This window comes from Salvelinus fontinalis, chromosome 16 (genome assembly GCF_029448725.1).
Source record: "Salvelinus fontinalis isolate EN_2023a chromosome 16, ASM2944872v1, whole genome shotgun sequence".
Taxonomy (NCBI): domain Eukaryota; kingdom Metazoa; phylum Chordata; class Actinopteri; order Salmoniformes; family Salmonidae; genus Salvelinus; species Salvelinus fontinalis.
Window position 1 is genome coordinate 47,923,262 of NC_074680.1, and position 23,702 is coordinate 47,946,963.

General features: G+C 39.1%; 1 protein-coding gene across 1 annotated transcript in view; it reads left to right on the forward strand.

The window, feature by feature from the left end:
• LOC129813284 (M1-specific T cell receptor beta chain-like) overlaps positions 1-23,702 on the forward strand; it is a 28,856-nt gene that overhangs the window by 1,763 nt on the left and 3,391 nt on the right. Inside the window, exons 3-7 of the mRNA XM_055865608.1 lie at positions 8,203-8,206; positions 10,713-10,765; positions 16,266-16,616; positions 16,968-16,994; positions 22,998-23,104. Of these exons, the coding sequence (XP_055721583.1) occupies positions 8,203-8,206; positions 10,713-10,765; positions 16,266-16,616; positions 16,968-16,994; positions 22,998-23,104 (542 nt within the window). The remainder of the gene's footprint in view (positions 1-8,202; positions 8,207-10,712; positions 10,766-16,265; positions 16,617-16,967; positions 16,995-22,997; positions 23,105-23,702) is intronic.

The following is a 23,702-nucleotide window of genomic DNA, read 5'->3' on the forward strand; positions in this document are numbered from 1 at the left end:
CACAGAGAAGTCGTCAACGGTGACACCCGAACCACAGAGAAGTCGTCAACGGTGACACCCGAACCACAGAGAAGTCGTCAACGGTGACACCCGAACCACAGAGAAGTCGTCAACGGTGACACCCGAACCACAGAGAAGTCGTCAACGGTGACACCCGAACCACAGAGAAGTCGTCAACGGTGACACCCGAACCACAGAGAAGTCGTCAACGGTGACACCCGAACCACAGAGAAGTCGTCAACGGTGACACCCGAACCACAGAGAAGTCGTCAACGGTGACACCCGAACCACAGAGAAGTCGTCAACGGTGACACCCGAACCACAGAGAAGTCGTCAACGGTGACACCCGAACCACAGAGAAGTCGTCAACGGTGACACCCGAACCACAGAGAAGTCGTCAACGGTGACACCCGAACCACAGAGAAGTCGTCAACGGTGACACCCGAACCACAGAGAAGTTGTCAACGGTGACACCCGAACCACAGAGGAAGGATTCATTATGACCACTCCCTTCCGTTTGAAAATTAGAGAAGCCATGAGGGAACGCTAACTAGTCACATGGGAGCTAACAGGCTAATATTTAAACATGACATTTATTTAAATATTACATTTTTGTTGAAGGAGAAACAGAAAAATGATAGAATTATGATTACAGATCATACAGTCTCAGTCAAAGTGAAAATGTAGCATGTCTTCATTGGGGATCTACTTTATCTATGTTAGGCTGTGATATCGTTCTCCTGTCTAGACTACTCATCACCGCTAGCAACCAGCACCTAGCGGGCACAAGTTATTAGCTAGCTATATAACGTTATTACCTGACAACATTGACGCTCAATATATTTGGTTAAATTCTCAGCAATATTCACAATTGAATTCAGGACAGAATGCTTTAATAGTATGTGTTTTTGTTGTAGCTAGGTAACTGTTGTTAGCTAGCGGGCACACGTTATTAGCTAGCTATATAACGTTATATCCTGACAACATTGATGTTGTAGCTAGGTAACTGTTGTTAGCTAGCGGGCCATAGCTTCCTCTCCAACCGGTGATGACAACAGAGGTGTAATGCCTCTGCTGAGGGTACATGACTCATTGGCCCCCACACAGACAGAGGTATACTTACCACCTTATTTTTTTATTTGATTTAACCTGGCAAGTCAGTTAAGAACTTCTTATGGCTGCAAGCCCTATATCGGGATCAATATGACAACAGCCAGTCCAAGTGCAGGGCGCCAAATTCAAAAACCAGAAATCTCATAATTAATATTCCTCAAACATACATGTGTCTTATATAATTTTAAAGGTAATCTTGTTGTTAATCCCACCAAACTGTCCGATTTCAAATAGGCTTTTCAGCGAAAGCACTACAAACGATTATGTTAGGTCACCACAAAATTAAAATAATCATAGCCATTTTTCCCAGCTAATGATAGCATCACAAAAAACAGAATAGAGATAAAATGAATCACTAACCTTCGATTATTTTCATCAGATGACACTCATATGACTTCATGTTACACAATACATGCGTGTTTTGTTTGATTCAATTCATATTTATATAAAAAAATCTGAGTTTACATTGAGGCTACAAGAATCACTAAATGCAAAAACATCAAGTGACTTTGCATAGCCCATCGTTTCAACATGAATACTCATCATAAATATAGATGATAATACAAGTTATACACATTGAAGTATAGATATACTTCTCCTTAATGCAACCGCAATGTCAGATTTTAAAAAAACTTTAAGGAAAAATAACTGCACGCTATAATCTGAGACGGCGCTCAAATTAGCATGTCACAGCTGCAAAGATAGCGTCACTATAAACAACAAAATATATTATAATATTTCATTACCTTTGTTGGTCTCAATCAGAAAGCACAGCAGAAACTCCAGGTCCACAATAAATGTTTGTTTTGTTCGAAAAAATCCGTTATTCATGTCCAATTGTTAGCGCGTTTGGTAAACATATCCAAACGCTAATTCTGGTCAGCTTCATATCGAACAAAAACTTCAAAATGTGATATTACCGGTCGAAGAAACATTTCAAACTAAGTACTGAATCAATCATTAGGATGTTTTTAACATATAGCTTCAATAAAGTTCCAACCGGAGTATTCTTTGTTCTCTTCGTGAGCCTTGGAACGGCAGTGGCTTGCATGAGGAAGAGGGATGTTACGCGAGTGGCTGCTTGATGGACACCTGACTGATTCTGCTCTCATTCTCTCCCACAACATCATAGAAGTCTCATTCGAATTTCTATTTATTGCTGACATCTAGTGGAACCCCTAGGCAGTGCAACCCCAGTCCTACGTCATTTGGAATTCTTTTGGGACTCTGTTGAATACAGACAATCTCAGATTTCTGACTTCCGGTTTTGATTTCAACTCAGGATTTTGCCTGCCAATATGAGTTCTGTTAATCTCAGAGAAATAATTCAAACAGTTTTAGAAACTTTGGAGTGTTTTCTATCCAATATTAATAATAATATGCAAATATTAGGAACTATGACTAAGGAGCAGGCCGTTTGAAATGGGCACCTTTCATCCAAGCTACTCAATACTGCCCCTGCAGCCATAAGAATTATTAAGAACAAATCCTTATTTACAATGACGGCCTACCCGGGCCAAACCCTCCCCTAACCCGCACGACGCTGGGCCAATTGTGCACCAACATTTTCAGCTTCCAGGAAATGTGTACAGATCCTTGCGACATGGGGCCGTGGATTAACATGCTGAAACATGAGGTGATGGCGGTGGATGAATGGCACGACAATGGGCTGCTCAGGATCTCGTCACGGTATCTCTGTGCATTCAAATTGCCATCGATAAAATGCAATTGTGTTTGTTGTCCGTAGCTTATGCCTGCCCCGTACCATAACCCCTCCTCCACCATGGGGCACTCTGTTCACAACGTTGACATCAGCAAACGGCACGCCCACACGACGCCATACAAGCTGTCTGCCATCTGCCCGGTACAGTTGAAACCGGAATTCATCCGTGAAGAGCACACTTCTCAAACATGTCAGTGGCCATCGAAGGTGAGCATTTGCTCACTGAAATCAGTTACGACGCTGAACTGCAGTCAGGTCAAGACCCTGGTGAGGATGACAAACACGCAGATGAGTTTCCCTGAGACGGTTTCTGACAGTAGCGGTTATGATATGAAGGTTTGGCTTAGAACTCGGGGGGGGTTTGCATGGTCACAGACAGCTGATGTGTTGTGAAGGGAAACGGTGAGAGGAGAGAGCAAAGATACGAGAAGCAATTCTACAACGAACAAAGTGATCATGCTGTTTGTACGTGGCTGCTTTGAAAGTGAACTGTGTATGCGTGTGATCAGGTGTGTATTCATTCCGCCGATTCTGTTGAAAAACATTTTCTTAAACGGAAGAACGAAATGGGGATAAACATACCTGAATTTGTCCAATAGAAACTCTGGTTTGCAACTGTTGGACTAATGATTACACCCTAGATCAGCTAGATGCAGGTAAGAGTGTTCAAGGCGGTATTGAATGTGTCACTGTCTGTCACCTTGATTTTTTTAATTTTTTTATCTTGACCTGTGCACCTACGTTGTAATCTGTCATTCATAGTCTAGGTTGTAGCGACGTCATGATGAATATAGGGGAATTTGAGAATCATTTAGTAGCCTAAACCTATCGATGTTACATTGAGCTGGATGAATGGAATATGAATGATGTCATCCAATATGCTGTAATAGAAATAAGGCCATGCTCAAGAAAAATAATGTATCGTCCTCCCTCATCTGAAGAGGAGAGAAGAGAGGAGAGGAAGAGAGAGGGGTACTTTATTGAGGAAAAAATGACTTACTATGACTGTGATATGTAGTTGTCCCACCTAGCTATCTAAAGATGAATGCACTAACTGTGAGTCTCTCTGGATAAGAGCGCATGCTAAATTAGTCAAGTGGAAATATATATAATAATAATATATAAAATATATAAAACAAATTAGTCTCATCTTAAACGTCACTGAATGTACGTATGTATGAACCACCAACCTTGTTCTGGTTAGCGCTGAGGGAGTTCGATTAACCTGAGGCGAGTACAGGCACAGGCTAGAAGGGATACAGCTCTTGTCAAATGAATGTCAGATTTCACTTTTCGTAGCAGGTTAGGATAATTAGGTTAAGGTTAGGAAATGGGTTAGGGTTAGCTAAAATCCCCCCCCCCCCCCCACCCCCCCCCCCCCCCCCCACCCCCCCAAAAAATCCACTTTTTAACGTTAATTTGACAAAAGCTTGATCCCTTCTAGCCATGACCGCTAAAGTAGTAAGAGAGGAGTGCCCTTCTGAAATAGATAATCTGCACTGCTCGGTCATATTGTCAACAAGGCAGCATGATGCATCGTCCAAAAACATACGTCTCTTTTCCATAGAATACATTATTGAATTTTTATAACTACTTTTCATTTGGGAAGGCAGAGCGTGTTTTTATCAAAAGCAATCACTTGTGAAAACAAAGGATCCTACGTATTACTCCACGTGCTTAAACCTACTGTACCTCACTATTGGTTAGAGCCGATTTCACCGTCGGCCAAAACGGGGAACCCGGGTGTGAGGAGGCAGGCTGGGTCCATAAGGACTGTAGTCAACACCAACCCGGTCCAACCCGGTCCAACCCGGTCCAACCCGGTTCACCCGGGGCATTAATAGAATCCACTGTAGAACCTGGTTAAGATCAGCCACCAGCTGGACGTCCCTTGGCCTTTTCTAGAAAGATCAAAGGGCCGCCTGAACCCAATGGCCAAAACACGTTTAGGTTATTGTTGTGTCTGTCGCTAACAGAAATCTGTGGTCAGTCTGTCAATCACTCACTTGCGACTAGTCTCTGACACCGTATCTACACCAAGAGATTCATCCTCAGATCCATCCTCAGATTCATCCTCAGATCCATCCTCAGATTCATCCTCAGATCCATCCTCAGATCCATCCTCAGATCCATCCTCAGATTCATCCTCAGATTCATCCTCAGATCCATCCTCAGATTCATCCTCAGATTCATCCTCAGATTCATCCTCAGATTCATCCTCAGATTCATCCTCAGATCCATCCTCAGATCCATCCTCAGATTCTTTAGCCTGAAGTTTGGGTTCATAATAGGAATTTGTTGTACATGATTTACCACACATTTATTTAACCACACATTTAATTAACCACACATTATTTAACCACTCATTTAATTAACCACACATGTTCACATAGCAAGCTAGCTAGGTTTAAACAAGTTTGTATTTGAGGATTTATGCCTTTACTGTTAGATTTGTGTTATGTATATTATGTTTCGTGTTTCTGTAAAGACTGTCTCCTGTTTGTGTTTCTGTAAAGACTGTCTCCTGTTTGTGTTTCTGTAAAGACTGTCTCCTGTTTGTGTTTCTGTAAAGACTGTCTCCTGTTTGTGTTTCTGTAAAGACTGTCTCCTGTTTGTGTTTCTGTAAAGACTGTCTCCTGTTTGTGTTTCTGTAAAGACTGTCTCCTGTTTGTGTTTCTGTAAAGACTGTCTCCTGTTTGTGTTTCTGTAAAGACTGTCTCCTGTTTGTGTTTCTGTAAAGACTGTCTCCTGTTTGTGTTTCTGTAAAGACTGTCTCCTGTTTGTGTTTCTGTAAAGACTGTCTCCTGTTTGTGTTTCTGTAAAGACTGTCTCCTGTTTGTGTTTCTGTAAAGACTGTCTCCTGTTTGTGTTTCTGTAAAGACTACATCCTGTTTGTGTTTCTGTAAAGACTGTCTCTGTGTTTCTGCGTGTACATTATAATGATATATTATTATCCAGGCACATTACCAAGTACATGAATGGGGTAAACCAACTCTGAGAGTATGTATAAGGCTGTGTGAGAGAAGGTTTGAATCCTAATCAACCCGTCCAATGTGAGGACATCTGTTGTTGAAGTACAGGAGATCAATACAGCAGGAGACGAGCTGCGTAATGGACGCTGAACAGCCTTGTTAGTACATCAGTCCAATTAGATTTTGTATTTCCCTTCTTTATCAGCTTCAGACAAAAGCTAATATTTCCCTTAAAACGCTGTTTTTTGGATGAATAGATAGAACAATCAGTGGGTGTTTCTCTGACTGTCTGACTGTCATGGAGGTATCTCTAGTATACAGGGGTGTAAAGTACTTAAGTAAAAATACTTTAAAGTACTTCTTAAGTCGTTTTTCTGGGGGTATATGTACTTTACTATTTATATTTAAATACTTTTACTTCACTACATTCCTAAAGAAAATAATCTACTTTTTACTCCATACATTTTCCCCTGACACCCAAAAGTACTTGTTACGTTTGGAATGCTTAGCAGGACAGGAAAATTGCCTAATTCACACTTACCAAGAGAACATCCCTGGTCATCCCTACTGCCTCTGATCTGGAGGACTCACTAAACACACTTGCTTCATTTGTAAATTCTGTCTAAGTGTTGGAGTGTGCCCCTGGCTAACTAGATAAAATACAAAATCAAATGGTGACATCTGGTTTGCTTCATATAAGGAATTTGAAATGATTTATACTTTTACTTTTGATACTTAAGTATATTTTAAACCAAATACTTTTAGGCTTATACTCAAGTAGTGACTTGCATAGTTACTTGAATCATTTTCTATTAAGGTATCTTTACTTTTACTCAAGTATGACAATTGGATACTTTTTCCACCACTGCTGGTATATAAGCCTACCCTTGATATCAAATGAAGCTCTTCGATTAAAAAGGGAGACATTTCTCAGAGATGATCCTACACTGACCCCTGGAGGGTAACTGTGGGATTACACAAAGTCTAATCTATTCTGTTCAATTCAATTCCATTTGCTTGAGATATAAAACAAACACGTTTAAGATTATCCCTAAATACATATACCTTTTATACAAACCATTCCACAATATAATGATACTGTCACTAAAGCAGATACTTCCTACCAGTTAAACAAAGGTTGAATAAAAAATAAAAAAAATAAAAAAAGATATGATCAAATGTAATTAGAATCAAGTTAGAAGGTAGTGCACGTTTTAGAATGGATCTTGTCAGCCCTGCCCTGTGATAGGCTGTTACTGTCACATGATGCAGCATGGCAGGGGGGAGAGGAGAGGGAGAGGGGACAGGGCTGTGACTTCGACAGCTGTCATTTTACATTTTTAGATTAAAAAAAAACATTTACCTGTCCTTCCCTCCTTCCCTCCTCTCCTCCTCCTCCCCCTCTCCTCCTCCCCCTCTCCTCTCCTCTCCTCTCCTCTCCTCTCCTCCTCCTCCTCCTCCTCCACCTCCACCTCCTCCTCCTCCCCCTCCCTGCTGCTTTCTTAGTACTGCTGACGGAAATAGAAGTTGTCAGTTTGGACCAGGATCCAACTCTAGTAACAACAGTAAAATGTCATGATGTTAATTATAAACATTACATTTGGATATTGTCTTTTTACATTGTCTTTTTTATTGATGTTATTATATCAATAAAATAAAAAAGTCGATATCCAGACGTAAACGTTTATTATTAAAATCCTGAATTTGCTGTTCTATTTATAGGGTCAGAACAGGATCCAACTGCAGTAGCACTCCATGCCGACGCACCTGCAGACAGATCCTGAGAGACTGAGATGGTGACAGAGATACAGAGAGAGAACAGGGGAGGGGAAGTAAACAGCAGAAAGAACAGAACGAGTGTTTTTGTGTGATGCTTTAACACTGTGGGGACAGGGGGCCACGGTGATACATTTACATAGAGACGTCGTACCAAAACCTCCTACCGTTCACTTCCATACAGGAGAGGGCTGGGGCCTATTCACACACTACTACAGACTGTCGAGGAGTCTGGAGAGATGCTTCGATGATACTGAAGGATAAAACAAGATTTCAACCAATCTTCAGGATTACAAAATCTACTTTATTGGGAGCATTTTCCTGGACAAGACAACAAACTTATGAAGTCAGATTTAGTTACATAAGGGAGTTTGTTTGATTCCTGTTTGACCATAAAATCTCCTCAAATGCATTGCTGAACTCAGTAGTTCTTTTTAGAGTATCTCTGAGTATCTCTGAGGGTCTGTGAGTATCTCTGAGTATCTCTGAGTATCTCTGTTCATATTCCCTTGAGGCTGAATGACAAAGAGATCTGAGGTATTTTTGGAAGAGGAGGCAAACGATGTGACACTGGACGTGAGGCCTACTTTGGGAATGGAACCAAACTCACTGTTTTAGGTAAGTCCACTTCAGATGAATGACATTGATATAGATCTGTAACCCTGAAGATGTTTGATTAGTGTCTATGATACAGCTGAACTAAATGGTTGATGTGAAAACACTGTGACTTCAACTCAACCAGCCTTCTTTGGCAATGGAACCAAACTCACTGTTTTAGGTAAATACTTTCACATCTATAGACTTACTGTACCTGACAATGTTATGTTTATGGATCTAATGGTTCATTTGAACAATTGATTAGTATTAAAAAGCGGGTATTATTTTAGGTGCCAAATGTGTCGTTCAGTAGCTAGTGGTTGGTACATTACTGCTCAGTATGTCTGCACTGTGACAACTATAATCCTGCATTCTTTGGAGCCGGAACCAAACTGACTGTTCTGGGTAAGAGAATATTCACCATGATGGACCTAATGGGACTCTATGTGTGGTTTAGGGGCTTGGTGATGAGTTAGTTAGTTGATTATGGATTTAGTCCATTAGATTAGTTCATAGTAGTGTTACTCCACTCAATGCTTTTTGATGTTAAGGCTGTACACTGTGCCAACTATGAGGCCTATTTTGGACCAGGCACCAAATTAACAGTTCTCGGTAAGTAATCCGTACACTATGTTTGGCGTATATGGACAATGAATGTGAGTGAGACAACATACTCGTGAGAAGAGATTTGATATCGTAGTATTACTGTATGTTTGAGTCATCTGTGTCGGTCTTGTTAACTGGTTAAAACACGGTGTTGATTGGTAGGACGTCTTGAACAATACAGTTATCGAAGGTCATGTACGATTGGGATGTAAAGTTAACGAGAAATATGACTTGCTAGACTAGAGCAGGGTTCCACTGTACTGTGTTAATGGTGCCAGCCAGGCTCAGCATGTCCATATATCTATATTAGAGCAGGGTTCCACTGTACTGTGCTAGTGGTGCCAGCCAGGCTCAGCATGTCCATATATCTATATTAGAGCAGGGTTCCACTGTACTGTGTTAATGGTGCCAGCCAGGCTCAGCATGTCCATATATCTATATTAGAGCAGGGTTCCACTGTACTGTGCTAGTAGTGCCAGCCAGGCTCAGCATGTCCATATATCTATATTAGAGCAGGGTTCCACTGTACTGTGTTAATGGTGCCAGCCAGGCTCAGCATGTCCATATATCTATATTAGAGCAGGGTTCCACTGTACTGTGCTAGTAGTGCCAGCCAGGCTTACTTCGGTGGAGGAACCAGGTTGACTGTTCTAGGTGAGAAATGACACTGAAAAAACAGCAGTAATCTGTTGGTTATTAACCATGTAAGCTATGTGCTTATAATGTATGTGGTTGTAAAGTTTATTAGAGAATTGTACTGTAACAGAATGACTGGGTGGTATCTTTGGACGTCCTCCTGACGTGGTTACATACAGGTGGAGTAAATCCACTGTGCTGGTGGTGTCAGCCAGGCTTACTTCGGTGGAGGAACCAGGTTAACTGTTCTAGGTGAGACATGACACCAACATTATATAACGTTTGCACCTGATTGGGATTGTTTTTAAACGACATGTAATTTGAGCACCTTTCCATCTTATGGTTACAACCTGTAGGATACAGTGTGTGGTTGACATTCATGGATCGGAATGTGACCTATAGATTGGTCGAGGTGGAACGCACTTAGATTTCATTTGTAAAATAGTCACCATCATTGATTTGGTTATAAACTATGTCAGATTCCCCCCCCGCCAGCTGAATGTCTCAGAGTTCCTGTGAAGAGTTTTTTGAATAACTTTATTAACAGAGTAACAAATATTGAGTGAAAACCAAGTCCGAGAGACAGTAAAGATACGGCCATGTGTCTCTGTGCTCGTACTCGGAGGCATATTTTGGAGCCGGCACCAAACTCACCGTTTTAGGTAAGAAAAATGAACAATGAACTGTTGTGGACTCTATCTGACAAATGTACACGAGGGAGTAACAAAGACCAACTAATTTACATTTGGCAATACAGAAAATATCTAATTTGACTATACGTCTAAATCGTGTTAAAGTAAGAGAGTGTATTTGAATGAATCACAGTAAAGGCATTAGTTATGTGCTCTAGTCATCATGGTATAAAGCTGTCTGGCTCCGTGCCCAGACACAGTCGACCTTCATTATAATACTTGTTATCAGCTAGAGGGGAAGAGGTTCCTTAGCAGTGGAACCAGACACAGTCTACCTTCATTATAATACTTGTTATCAGCTAGAGGAGAAGAGGTTCCTTAGCAGTGGAACCAGACACAGTCGACCTTCATTATAATACCTGTTATCAGCTAGAGGAGGAGAGGTTCCTTAGCAGTGGAACCAGACACAGTCAACCTTCATTATAATACCTGTTATCAGCTAGAGGAGAAGAGGTTCCTTAGCAGTGGAACCAGACACATTTCATAGAATAACAAAATCCAACAACCAAAGACAGCAGGTTGGGGGTGTAAAGGCTACAGCTAAACTCTGCTAGTACTGAGTAGTGAGGAGGGGTTATCTCTGTAGCTGTGTATCAGTGTGAACACCAACCAGGCATACTTCGGCAGTGGCACCAAACTCACAGTTCTGGGTGAGAAAACTGATTCTGTCATCTGTTATCTATGCCGTCATGGGTTTATCTGTTACTGAAAGAGACGTATTATTTTTTAAATCCGGTGTGTGAACCAGAGATGGAGAGAAAATCTCTTTATGGTTTATAAAACAATGTTCCAGGCTTTGGTTTGTATGAATCTATATTGTGGTGTTGTATCAGTTTGAATGGAAGTGCATAATAGTTCAGAACAGGAAAAGTAACAGATCTGTGTCAGATGTAATCCAGTGTCTGTAATATAGAGTACGGTATGTCTCTGTGGTACACGGATAAGGCAGAGTTTGGTCCAGGTACCAGACTCACTGTTCTAGGTAAGGGATTCAGCTTTTCAACTTTCTATAAAAAAATATATTGCAAATACATCATCATGAAATTATTTTTAAATTAAGGTGTTTGTTTGCTTTGAATTCCTGGTGTAGTTGAGCATGAAAATATTCATGGGGGGGGGGGGAAACATTGAAGCTGTACAAAGAGCTAATGATAAAGTGAATTAGCCCTATGCTCTGTCGACATAGACATGCTTAGAAATACAGTATTACTTCCTTTGCTACAAGCCAAACTACTGCAAATACACCAATGGGGAGCTAGAATCCTCTTGGTTTTCTGTCTGTGAGTATGTGGTGTGCTCTGGTGCTTATCCTGCCTACTTTGGAGAGGGAACTAAGCTAACAGTTCTGGGTAAGAATACTGTAATACTGTTAGAATACTGTTATAATACTGTAAGAATACTGTTATAATAACGTAAGAATACTGTAGTAATACTGTAAAAATACCACAGTAATACTGTAAGAATACTGTTATAATACTGTAGTAACACTGTAAGAATACCGCAGTAACACTATAAGAATACAGTTATAATACTGTAAGAATACTGTGGAAATACTGTAAGAATACTGTTATAATACTGGTATAATACTGTGGTAATACTGTAAGAATACTGTTATAATACTGTGGTAATACTGTACGAATACTGTTATAATACTGTGGTAATACTGTAAGAATACTGGTATAACAATGTAAGAATAATACTGTAATACTGTTATAACAATGTAAGAATACTGTAAGAAGAATACTGTAATACTACTGTAGTAATAATGATACTCTACGAATACTGTAATAATACTGTAAGAATAATAATGTAAGGATAATACTGTAGTAATAGTAATACGGTGAGAATGCTGCAAGAATAATACTGTAAGAATAATACTGTACGAATACTGTAATACTACTGCAATAATAATACTGCAAGAATAATACTGCAAGAATAATACTGTAAGAATAATACAGTACGAATACTGTAATACTACTGTAGTAATAATACTGCAAGAATAATACTGTAATACTGTAAGAATACTGTTATAATACTGTAGTAACACTGTAAGAATACCGTTATAATACTGTAAGAATACTGTAGTAATACTGTAAGAATACTGTTATAATACTGTGGTAATACTGTAAGTATACTGGTATAACAATGTAAGAATAATACTGTAATACTGTTATAACAATGTAAGAATACTGTATGAATACTGTAATACTACTGTAGTAATAATGATACTCTACGAATACTGTAAGAATACTGGAAGAATAATAATGTAAGAATAATACTGTACGAATACTGTAATACTACTGCAAGAATAATACTGTACGAATACTGTAATACTACTGTAGTAATAGTAATATGGTGAGAATGCTGCAAGAATAATACTGTAAGAAGAATACTGTAATACTACTGTAGTAATAATGATACTCTACGAATACTGTAAGAATACTGTAAGAATAATAATGTAAGGATAATACTGTAGTAATAGTAATACTGTGAGAATGCCGCAATAATAATACTGCAAGAATAATACAGTACGAATACTGTAATACTACTGTAGTAATAATGATACTCTACGAATACTGTAAGAATACTGTAATACTACTGCAATAATAATACTGCAAGAATAATACTGTAAGAATACTGTGATAATAATACTGCAGTAATAGTAATACTGTGAGAATGCCGCAATAATAATACTGCAAGAATAATACTCTAAGAATACTGTAATAATAATGTGATAATAATACTGTAGTAGTAATACTGTGATGATGATGTGATACTAATATTTTTAAGAATGCTGTAGTAATAATTGTATAATAATATTGTACTACTAGTGTGATAATAATACTGTTGTAATACTTCAATAATAATACTGTGATACTACTGTAATAATAATACTAATACTACTGTACTAATAATACTAATACTACTGTAATAATAATACTAATACTACTGTAATAATAATACTAATACTACTGTAATAATACAACTGGAATAATAATACTGTGATACTACTGTAATAATAATACTAATACTACTGTAATAATAATACTAATACTACTGTAATATTAATACTAATACTACTGTAATAATAATACTAATACTACTGTAATAATACAACTGGAATAATAATACTGTGATACTACTGTAATAATAATACTACTCAAATAATAACGCTGTAATAATAATACCATAATAACACGGTGATAACACTGTAATACTACTGTAATAATAATACCATAATAACACGGTGATAACACTGTCATACAAATACTGTAATACTACTGTAATAATAATACCATAATAACACGGTGATAACACTGTCATACAAATACTGTAATACTACTGTAATAATAATACCATAATAACACTGTGATAACACTGTCATACAAATACTGTAATACTACTGTAATAATAATACTAATACTACTGTAATAATAATACCATAATAACACTGTGATAATACTGTAATACTACTGTAATAATAATACCATAATAACACGGTGATAATACTGTAATACTACTGTAATAATAATACTATAATAATACTGTGATAACACTGTCATACAAATACTGTAATACTACTGTAATAATAATACCATAATAACACGGTGATAACACTGTCATACAAATACTGTAATACTACTGTAATAATAATACTGTAATACTACTGTAATAATAATACTGTAATAACACGGTGATAACACTGTCATACAAATACTGTAATACTACTGTAATAATAATACCATAATAACACTGTGATAACACTGTCATACAAATACTGTAATACTACTGTAATAATAATACCATAATAACACGGTGATAATACTGTAATACTACTGTAATAATAATACTATAATAACACGGTGATAATACTGTCATACAAATACTGTAATACTACTGTAATAATAATACTAATACTACTGTAATAATAACACTGTAATAATACTGTAATACTACTGTAATAATAATACCATAATAACACGGTGATAACACTGTCATACAAATACTGTAATACTACTGTAATAATAATACCATAATAACACGGTGATAACACTGTCATAATAATACTGTAATACTACTGTAATAATAATACTATAATAACACGGTGATAATACTGTCATACAAATACTGTAATACTACTGTAATAATAATACTGTAATAACACGGTGATAACACTGTCATAATAATACTGTAATACTACTGTAATAATACTATAATAACACGGTGATAATACTGTCATACAAATACTGTAATACTACTGTAATAATAATACTGTAATAACACTGTGATAATACTGTCATAATAATACTGTAATACTACTGTAATAATAATACTATAATAACACGGTGATAACACTGTCATAATAATACTGTAATACTACTGTAATAATAATACTATAATAACACGGTGATAATACTGTGATACAAATACTGTAATACTACTGTAATAATAATACTAATACTACTGTAATAATAACACTGTAATAATACTGTAATACTACTGTAATAATAATACTATAATAATACTGTGATAACACTGTCATACAAATACTGTAATACTACTGTAATAATAATACCATAATAACACTGTGATAATAATACCATAATAACACTGTCATACAAATACTGTAATACTACTGTAATAATAATACTGTAATAACACTGTGATAATACTGTAATACTACTGTAATAATAATACCATAATAACACTGTGATAACACTGTCATACAAATACTGTAATACTACTGTAATAATAATACTATAATAACACGGTGATAACACTGTCATACAAATACTGTAATACTACTGTAATAATAATACCATAATAACACGGTGATAATACTGTAATACTACTGTAATAATAATACTGTAATAATAATACTGTAATACTACTGTAATAATAATACCATAATAACACGGTGATAACACTGTCATAAAAATACTGTAATACTACTGTAATAATAATACCATAATAACACGGTGATAACACTGTCATACAAATACTGTAATACTACTGTAATAATAATACCATAATAACACTGTGATAATACTGTCATACAAATACTGTAATACTACTGTAATAATAATACTATAATAACACGGTGATAACACTGTAATACTACTGTAAAAATACAAATGTATTACAACTGTAATAATAATACTAATACTACTGTAATAATACTATTGTAATACTAATACTGTAATACTACCGTGATAATAAAACTGTAATAATACTACTCTAATACTGCTGTAATAATAATACTGTAATAATAATACTAATACTACTGTAATAATAACACTGTAATAATAATGTAATGCTACTTTAATAATACTACTCTAATACTGCTGTAATAATAATACTGTGATAATACTGTAGTGATAATACTATACTAATACTGTAGTGATAATACTATACTAATACTGTAATAATACTACTGTTATAATAATACTGTAATAGTACTGTAATAATAATACTAATAATACTGTAATAATAATACTAATAACACTTTAATAATACTACTCTAATAATACTGTAATGATACTGCAGTGATAATACTATACTAATACTGTAATAATACTACTGTTATAATAATACAGTGATACTGCTGTAATAATACTACTATATTAATACAGTGATAATACTGTAATAATAATGATGTGATACTACTGTAATAATACTACTATATTAATACTGTGATAATACTGTAATAATACTACTGTAATACTGTTATAATAACCTCTATGTTCTACTCAGTCTTGACTGATTACATTATATAGGGGTGGTACAGTTCAGTAACAAAGTGGTTCTTTCCAAGCTGCTGTCGTACACCCTCTGTTTCTATGTGTTTGACTTGGCATACATTTTGTAATTCATGACATTCTGTGATTAATGTCATTTTGTGATTAACTGTCTCATTGATTCATTTTGTGATCAACTCATTTTCTGATTAACTCAGTGATTCATTTTGTGATTAACTCATTGATTCATTTTGTGATTAACTGTCTCATTGATTCATTTTGTGATCAACTCTCTCATTGATTCATTTTGTGATTAACTGTGTTTTAAATCACTCAGGTTCAGGTATGATGTCGACAACAAACAGAGCCATTGAATTGAGTGTTAAAATATTCCACTGTTTTCTCCCTGCAGATCCAAACATCAAAGTCACTGAACCCACAGTGAAAGTCCTTCCACCCTCCACTAAGGAGTGTGAAGACAGAAACAAGAAGAAGAAGAAGACCCTGGTGTGTGTAGCCACCCGCTTCTACCCCGACCACGTCACGGTCTACTGGCAAGTCAACAATGTCAACACAACTGCAGGCGCCGGGACCGACAACAAGGCCTTGTGGGATAAAGATAGTTTATACAGTATCACCAGCAGACTGAGAGTCCCAGCCAATGACTGGCACAACCCAAAGAACAGTTTCACCTGCAATGTCATCTTTTTCAACGGGACTGGAAATACAACTGAGAAACACACCATTCGTGGAGATCTCCAAGGTAATAAAACATGAACACTGTCTGTGTTTATGAGAAGAAAGAGATTCGACTGAACTAGTCCACTAGTTTTGAGGCTCTAATGCACAGGTGTCAAACTCATTCCATGGAGGGCCGAGTGTCTGCGGGTTTTCGCTCCACCCTTGTACTTGATTGATGAATTAACATCACTAATTAGTTAGGAACTCCCCACACCTGGTTGTCTAGGGCTTTATTGAAAGGAAAGACCAAAAACCTGCAGACACAAGGCCCTCCGTGGAATGAGTTTGACACCCCTGCTATGTATTCCCCTGTGTCTAAGTGGTACTGTGGTGTATAATCTCATCTGAAACTCTCCTTCTTTGTTTCTTTCAGGTCAAATTGGGGGAGAGATAACGACAGGTAAATGTGCCCATTTTAAACTACAGTTATTTTTCTACATGCCTAAAAACATGGCATACTGTACTGATGACCTGCATACTGTACTGATGACCTGCATACTGTACTGATGACCTGCATACTGTACTGATGACCTGCATACTGTACTGATGGCCTGCATACTGTACTGATGACTGTACTGATGACCTGCATACTGTACTGATGACCTGCATACTGTACTGATGACCTGCATACTGTACTGATGGCCTGCATACTGTACTGATGACCTGCATACTGTACTGATGACCTGCATACTGTACTGATGACCTGCATACTGTACTGATGACCTGCATACTGTACTGATGACCTGAATACTGTACTGATGACCTGCATACTGTACTGATGACCTGAATACTGTACTGATGACCTGCATACTGTAGTGATGACCTGCATACTGTACTGATGACCTGCATACTGTACTGATGACCTGCATACTGTACTGATGACCTGCATACTGTACTGATGACCTGCATACTGTACTGATGACCTGCATACTGTACTGATGACCTGAATACTGTACTGATGACCTGAATACTGTACTGATGACCTGCATACTGTACTGATGACCTGCATACTGTACTGATGACCTGCATACTGTACTGATGACCTGCATACTGTACTGATGACCTGCATACTGTACTGATGACCTGCATACTGTACTGATGACCTGAATACTGTACTGATGACCTGCATACTGTACTGATGACCTGCATACTGTACTGATGGCCTGCATACTGTACTGATGACCTGCATACTGTACTGATGACCTACATACTGTACTGATGACCTACATACTGTACTGATGACCTGCATACTGTACTGATGACTGTACTGATGACCTGCATACTGTACTGATGACCTACATACTGTACTGATGACCTGCATACTGTACTGATGACTGTACTGATGACCTACATACTGTACTGATGACCTACATACTGTACTGATGACCTGCATACTGTACTGATGACTGTACTGATGACCTGCATACTGTACTGATGACCTACATACTGTACTGATGACCTGCATACTGTACTGATGACTGTACTGATGACCTACATACTGTACTGATGGCCTGAATACTGTACTGATGACCTACATACTGTACTGATGACCTGAATACTGTACTGATGACCTGAATACTGTACTGATGACTGTACTGATGACCTGCATACTGTACTGATGACCTGATGACTGTACTGATGACCTGCATACTGTACTGATGGCCTACATACTGTACTGATGGCCTGCATACTGTACTGATGACTGTACTGATGACCTACATACTGTACTGATGACCTGCATACTGTACTGATGACCTGCATACTGTACTGATGACCTGCATACTGTACTGATGACCTGATGACTGTACTGATGGCCTGAATACTGTACTGATGACCTACATACTGTACTGATGACCTGATGACTGTACTGATGGCCTGAGTACTGTACTGATGACCTGCATACTGTACTGATGGCCTGAATACTGTACTGATGACCTACATACTGTACTGATGGCCTGAATACTGTACTGATGACCTACATACTGTACTGATGGCCTGCATACTGTACTGATGACCTGCATACTGTACTGATGACCTGCATACTGTACTGATGACTGTACTGATGACCTGCATACTGTACTGATGACCTGCATACTGTACTGATGACCTGCATACTGTACTGATGACCTGCATACTGTACTGATGACCTGCATACTGTACTGATGACCTACATACTGTACTGATGACCTGCATACTGTACTGATGACCTGCATACTGTACTGATGACTGTACTGATGACCTACATACTGTACTGATGGCCTGAATACTGTACTGATGACCTGCATACTGTACTGATGGCCTGCATACTGTAGTGATTACCTGCATACTGTACTGATGGCCTACATACTGTACTGATGGCCTGCATACTGTACTGATGACCTGCATACTGTACTGATGACCTGCATACTGTACTGATGACCTGCATACTGTACTGATGACCTGCATACTGTACTGATGACCTGCATACTGTACTGATGGCCTACATACTGTACTGATGACCTGCATACTGTACTGATGACCTGCATACTGTACTGATGACCTGCATACTATACTGATGACCTGAATACTGTACTGATGGCCTGCATACTGTACTGATAACCTGCATACTGTACTGATGGCCTGCATACTGTACTGATGACCTGCATACTGTACTGATGGCCTGCATACTGTACTGATGACCTGCATACTGTACTGATGGCCTGCATACTGTACTGATGACCTGCATACTGTACTGATGGCCTGCATACTGTACTGATGACCTGCATACTGTACTGATGGCCTGAAAACTGTACTGATGACCTACATACTGTACTGATGACCTGCATACTGTACTGATGGCCTGAAAACTGTACTGATGACCTACATACTGTACTGATGACCTGCATACTGTACTGATGGCCTGCATACTGTACTGATGACCTACATACTGTACTGATGGCCTGCATACTGTACTGATGGCCTGCATACTGTACTGATGACCTGCATACTGTACTGATGGCCTGAATACTGTACTGATGACCTGAATACTGTACTGATGACTGTACTGATGACCTGCATACTGTACTGATGACCTGCATACTGTACTGATGGCCTGCATACTGTACTGATGGCCTGCATACTGTACTGATGACCTACATACTGTACTGATGACCTGCATACTGTACTGATGACCTGCATACTGTACTGATGACCTGCATACTGTACTGATGACCTGCATACTGTACTGATGACCTGCATACTGTACTGATGACCTGCATACTGTACTGATGACTGTACTGATGACCTGCATACTGTACTGATGACCTGCATACTGTACTGATGACCTGCATACTGTACTGATGACCTGCATACTGTACTGATGGCCTGAATACTGTACTGATGATCTACATACTGTACTGATGGCCTGCATACTGTACTGATGGCCTGCATACTGTACTGATGACCTGCATACTGTGCTGATGACCTGCATACTGTACTGATGACCTGCATACTGTACTGATGACCTGTATACTGTACTGATGACCTGAATACTGTACTGATGACTGTACTGATGGCCTGCATACTGTACTGATGGCCTGCATACTGTACTGATGGCCTGCATACTGTACTGATGACCTACATACTGTACTGATGACCTACATACTGTACTGATGACCTGCATACTGTACTGATGACCTGAATACTGTACTGATGACCTGCATACTGTACTGATGACCTGCATACTGTACTGATGACCTGCATACTGTACTGATGACCTGCATACTGTACTGATGACCTACATACTGTACTGATGACCTACATACTGTACTGATGACCTGCATACTGTACTGATGACCTGCATACTGTACTGATGACCTGCATACTGTACTGATGGCATGCATACTGTACTGATGACCTGCATACTGTACTGATGACCTGCATACTGTACTGATGACCTGCATACTGTACTGATGGCCTGCATACTGTACTGATGGCCTGCATACTGTCCTGATGACCTGCATACTGTACTGATGACCTGCATACTGTACTGATGACCTGCATACTGTACTGATGACCTGCATACTGTACTGATGACCTGCATACTGTACTGATGGCATGCATACTGTACTGATGACCTGCATACTGTACTGATGGCCTGCATACTGTACTGATGGCCTGCATACTGTACTGATGACCTGCATACTGTACTGATGACCTGAATACTGTACTGATGACTGTACTGGTGGCCTGCATACTGTACTGATGACCTACATACTGTACTGATGACCTACATACTGTACTGATGACCTGCATACTGTACTGATGACCTGCATACTGTACTGATGACCTACATACTGTACTGATGACTGTACTGATGGCCTACATACTGTACTGATGGCCTGCATACTGTACTGATGACCTGCATACTGTACTGATGACCTGCATACTGTACTGATGACCTGCATACTGTACTGATGACCTACATACTGTACTGATGACTGTACTGATGGCCTACATACTGTACTGATGGCCTGCATACTGTACTGATGACCTGCATACTGTACTGATGACCTGCATACTGTACTGATGACCTGCATACTGTACTGATGACCTGCATACTGTACTGATGACCTACATACTGTACTGATGACTGTACTGATGGCCTACATACTGTACTGATGGCCTGCATACTGTACTGATGACCTACATACTGTACTGATGGCCTGAATACTGTACTGATGACCTACATACTGTACTGATGGCCTGCATACTGTACTGATGACCTGCATACTGTACTGATGACCTGCATACTGTACTGATGACCTGCATACTGTACTGATGACCTGCATACTGTACTGATGACCTACATACTGTACTGATGACCTGCATACTGTACTGATGGCCTGCATACTGTACTGATGACCTGCATACTGTACTGATGACCTGAATACTGTACTGATGACTGTACTGGTGGCCTGCATACTGTACTGATGACCTACATACTGTACTGATGACCTACATACTGTACTGATGACCTGCATACTGTACTGATGACCTGCATACTGTACTGATGACCTACATACTGTACTGATGACTGTACTGATGGCCTACATACTGTACTGATGGCCTGCATACTGTACTGATGACCTGCATACTGTACTGATGACCTGCATACTGTACTGATGACCTGCATACTGTACTGATGACCTACATACTGTACTGATGACTGTACTGATGGCCTACATACTGTACTGATGGCCTGCATACTGTACTGATGACCTGCATACTGTACTGATGACCTGCATACTGTACTGATGACCTGCATACTGTACTGATGACCTGCATACTGTACTGATGACCTACATACTGTACTGATGACTGTACTGATGGCCTACATACTGTACTGATGGCCTGCATACTGTACTGATGACCTACATACTGTACTGATGACCTACATACTGTACTGATGACTGTACTGATGGCCTACATACTGTACTGATGGCCTGCATACTGTACTGATGACCTGCATACTGTACTGATGACCTGCATACTGTACTGATGACCTGCATACTGTACTGATGACCTGCATACTGTACTGATGACCTACATACTGTACTGATGACCTGCATACTGTACTGATGGCCTGCATACTGTACTGATGACCTGCATACTGTACTGATGACCTGAGTACTGTACTGATGACCTGCATACTGTACTGATGACCTGCATACTGTACTGATGACCTGCATACTGTACTGATGACCTACATACTGTACTGATGACCTGCATACTGTACTGATGACTGTACTGATGGCCTGCATACTGTACTGATGACCTGCATACTGTACTGATGACCTGCATACTGTACTGATGACCTGAGTACTGTACTGATGACCTGCATACTGTACTGATGACCTGCATACTGTACTGATGACCTGCATACTGTACTGATGACCTGCATACTGTACTGATGACCTTTAGTGTATATCAGTGTTTTCCTGGTCCTGGTCCTGGTCCTGGGTTAGGGGTTAGGGTTAGGGGTTAGGGGTTTGGGTTAGGGGTTAGGGTTTGGGTTAGGGGCTAGGGTTAGGGGTTAGGGGTTAGGGTTAGGGTTAGGGGTTAGGGTTTGGGTTAGGGTTAGGGTTGCCCTGGAACTACCCACCTGATTCGACTAATTACCTAATCATCAAGCCTGATTAGCGGAAGCAGGTGTGTCAGTTCTACGGAAAAAAACTATGAGCTTCCCTTTGGATCCCCAGGACCAAGAAACACAGGCCTAGATCATTGGTTGGATCCCCAGGACCAAGAAACACAGGCCAAGATCATTGGTTGTGCTGTATTTTTCCTCAATGGACGATCTGCTAACAAAATCATCTGATACCACCTTAATCAAGGTCATTTGAATGTATTATTGTCCTTGCAGATAACTATGTGAAGAGCACCCAGACTGCCAAGCTGGCCTACAGCATCTTCATCGCTAAGAGTACCTTCTACGGCCTGGTCGTCATGGTTATGATTTGGAAGTTCCAGGTGAGTTGACTAGAACTATGACAAAGGTTCATCACACAGCCATCTCTCTCCTCTTCTATCTATGCCTTGTGTTAGAGGAGTCCCAGATCAGTTTTGTACTGTCTTGCCAACTCCTCTGGTCAGGGTGACAGTGACTCACTGGGCACACCATATCATTTCAACGTGGATATATGGGAGATATTTGGTTTAGACGTTGATCAATGAGATTACAATTTATATTCACCCAATCAAGAAGACAGCCAAAAGTTAGTTGAATGTCTAACGTGTTATCCCCATGATTTCAACCATCTAAAAGCACAATCAAGTTCAAATGGGAAAAAAACTATGTCTGATTTTTGGTTTACATTTAAGTCATTTAGCAGACGCTCTTATCCAGAGCAACTTACAAATTGGAAAGTTCATACATATTCATCCTGGTCCCCCCGTGGGAATTGAACCCTGGTCACCCCGTGGGAATTGAACCCACAACCCTGGCGTTGCAAGCACCATGCTCTACCAACTGAGCCACACGGGACCATGGTTTATTTGTCAACCAAATGTCTGTCGTTGCTCTTTCAACCATTTTAAAGCACAACAAAGTTGAAATGGGGGAAACAGT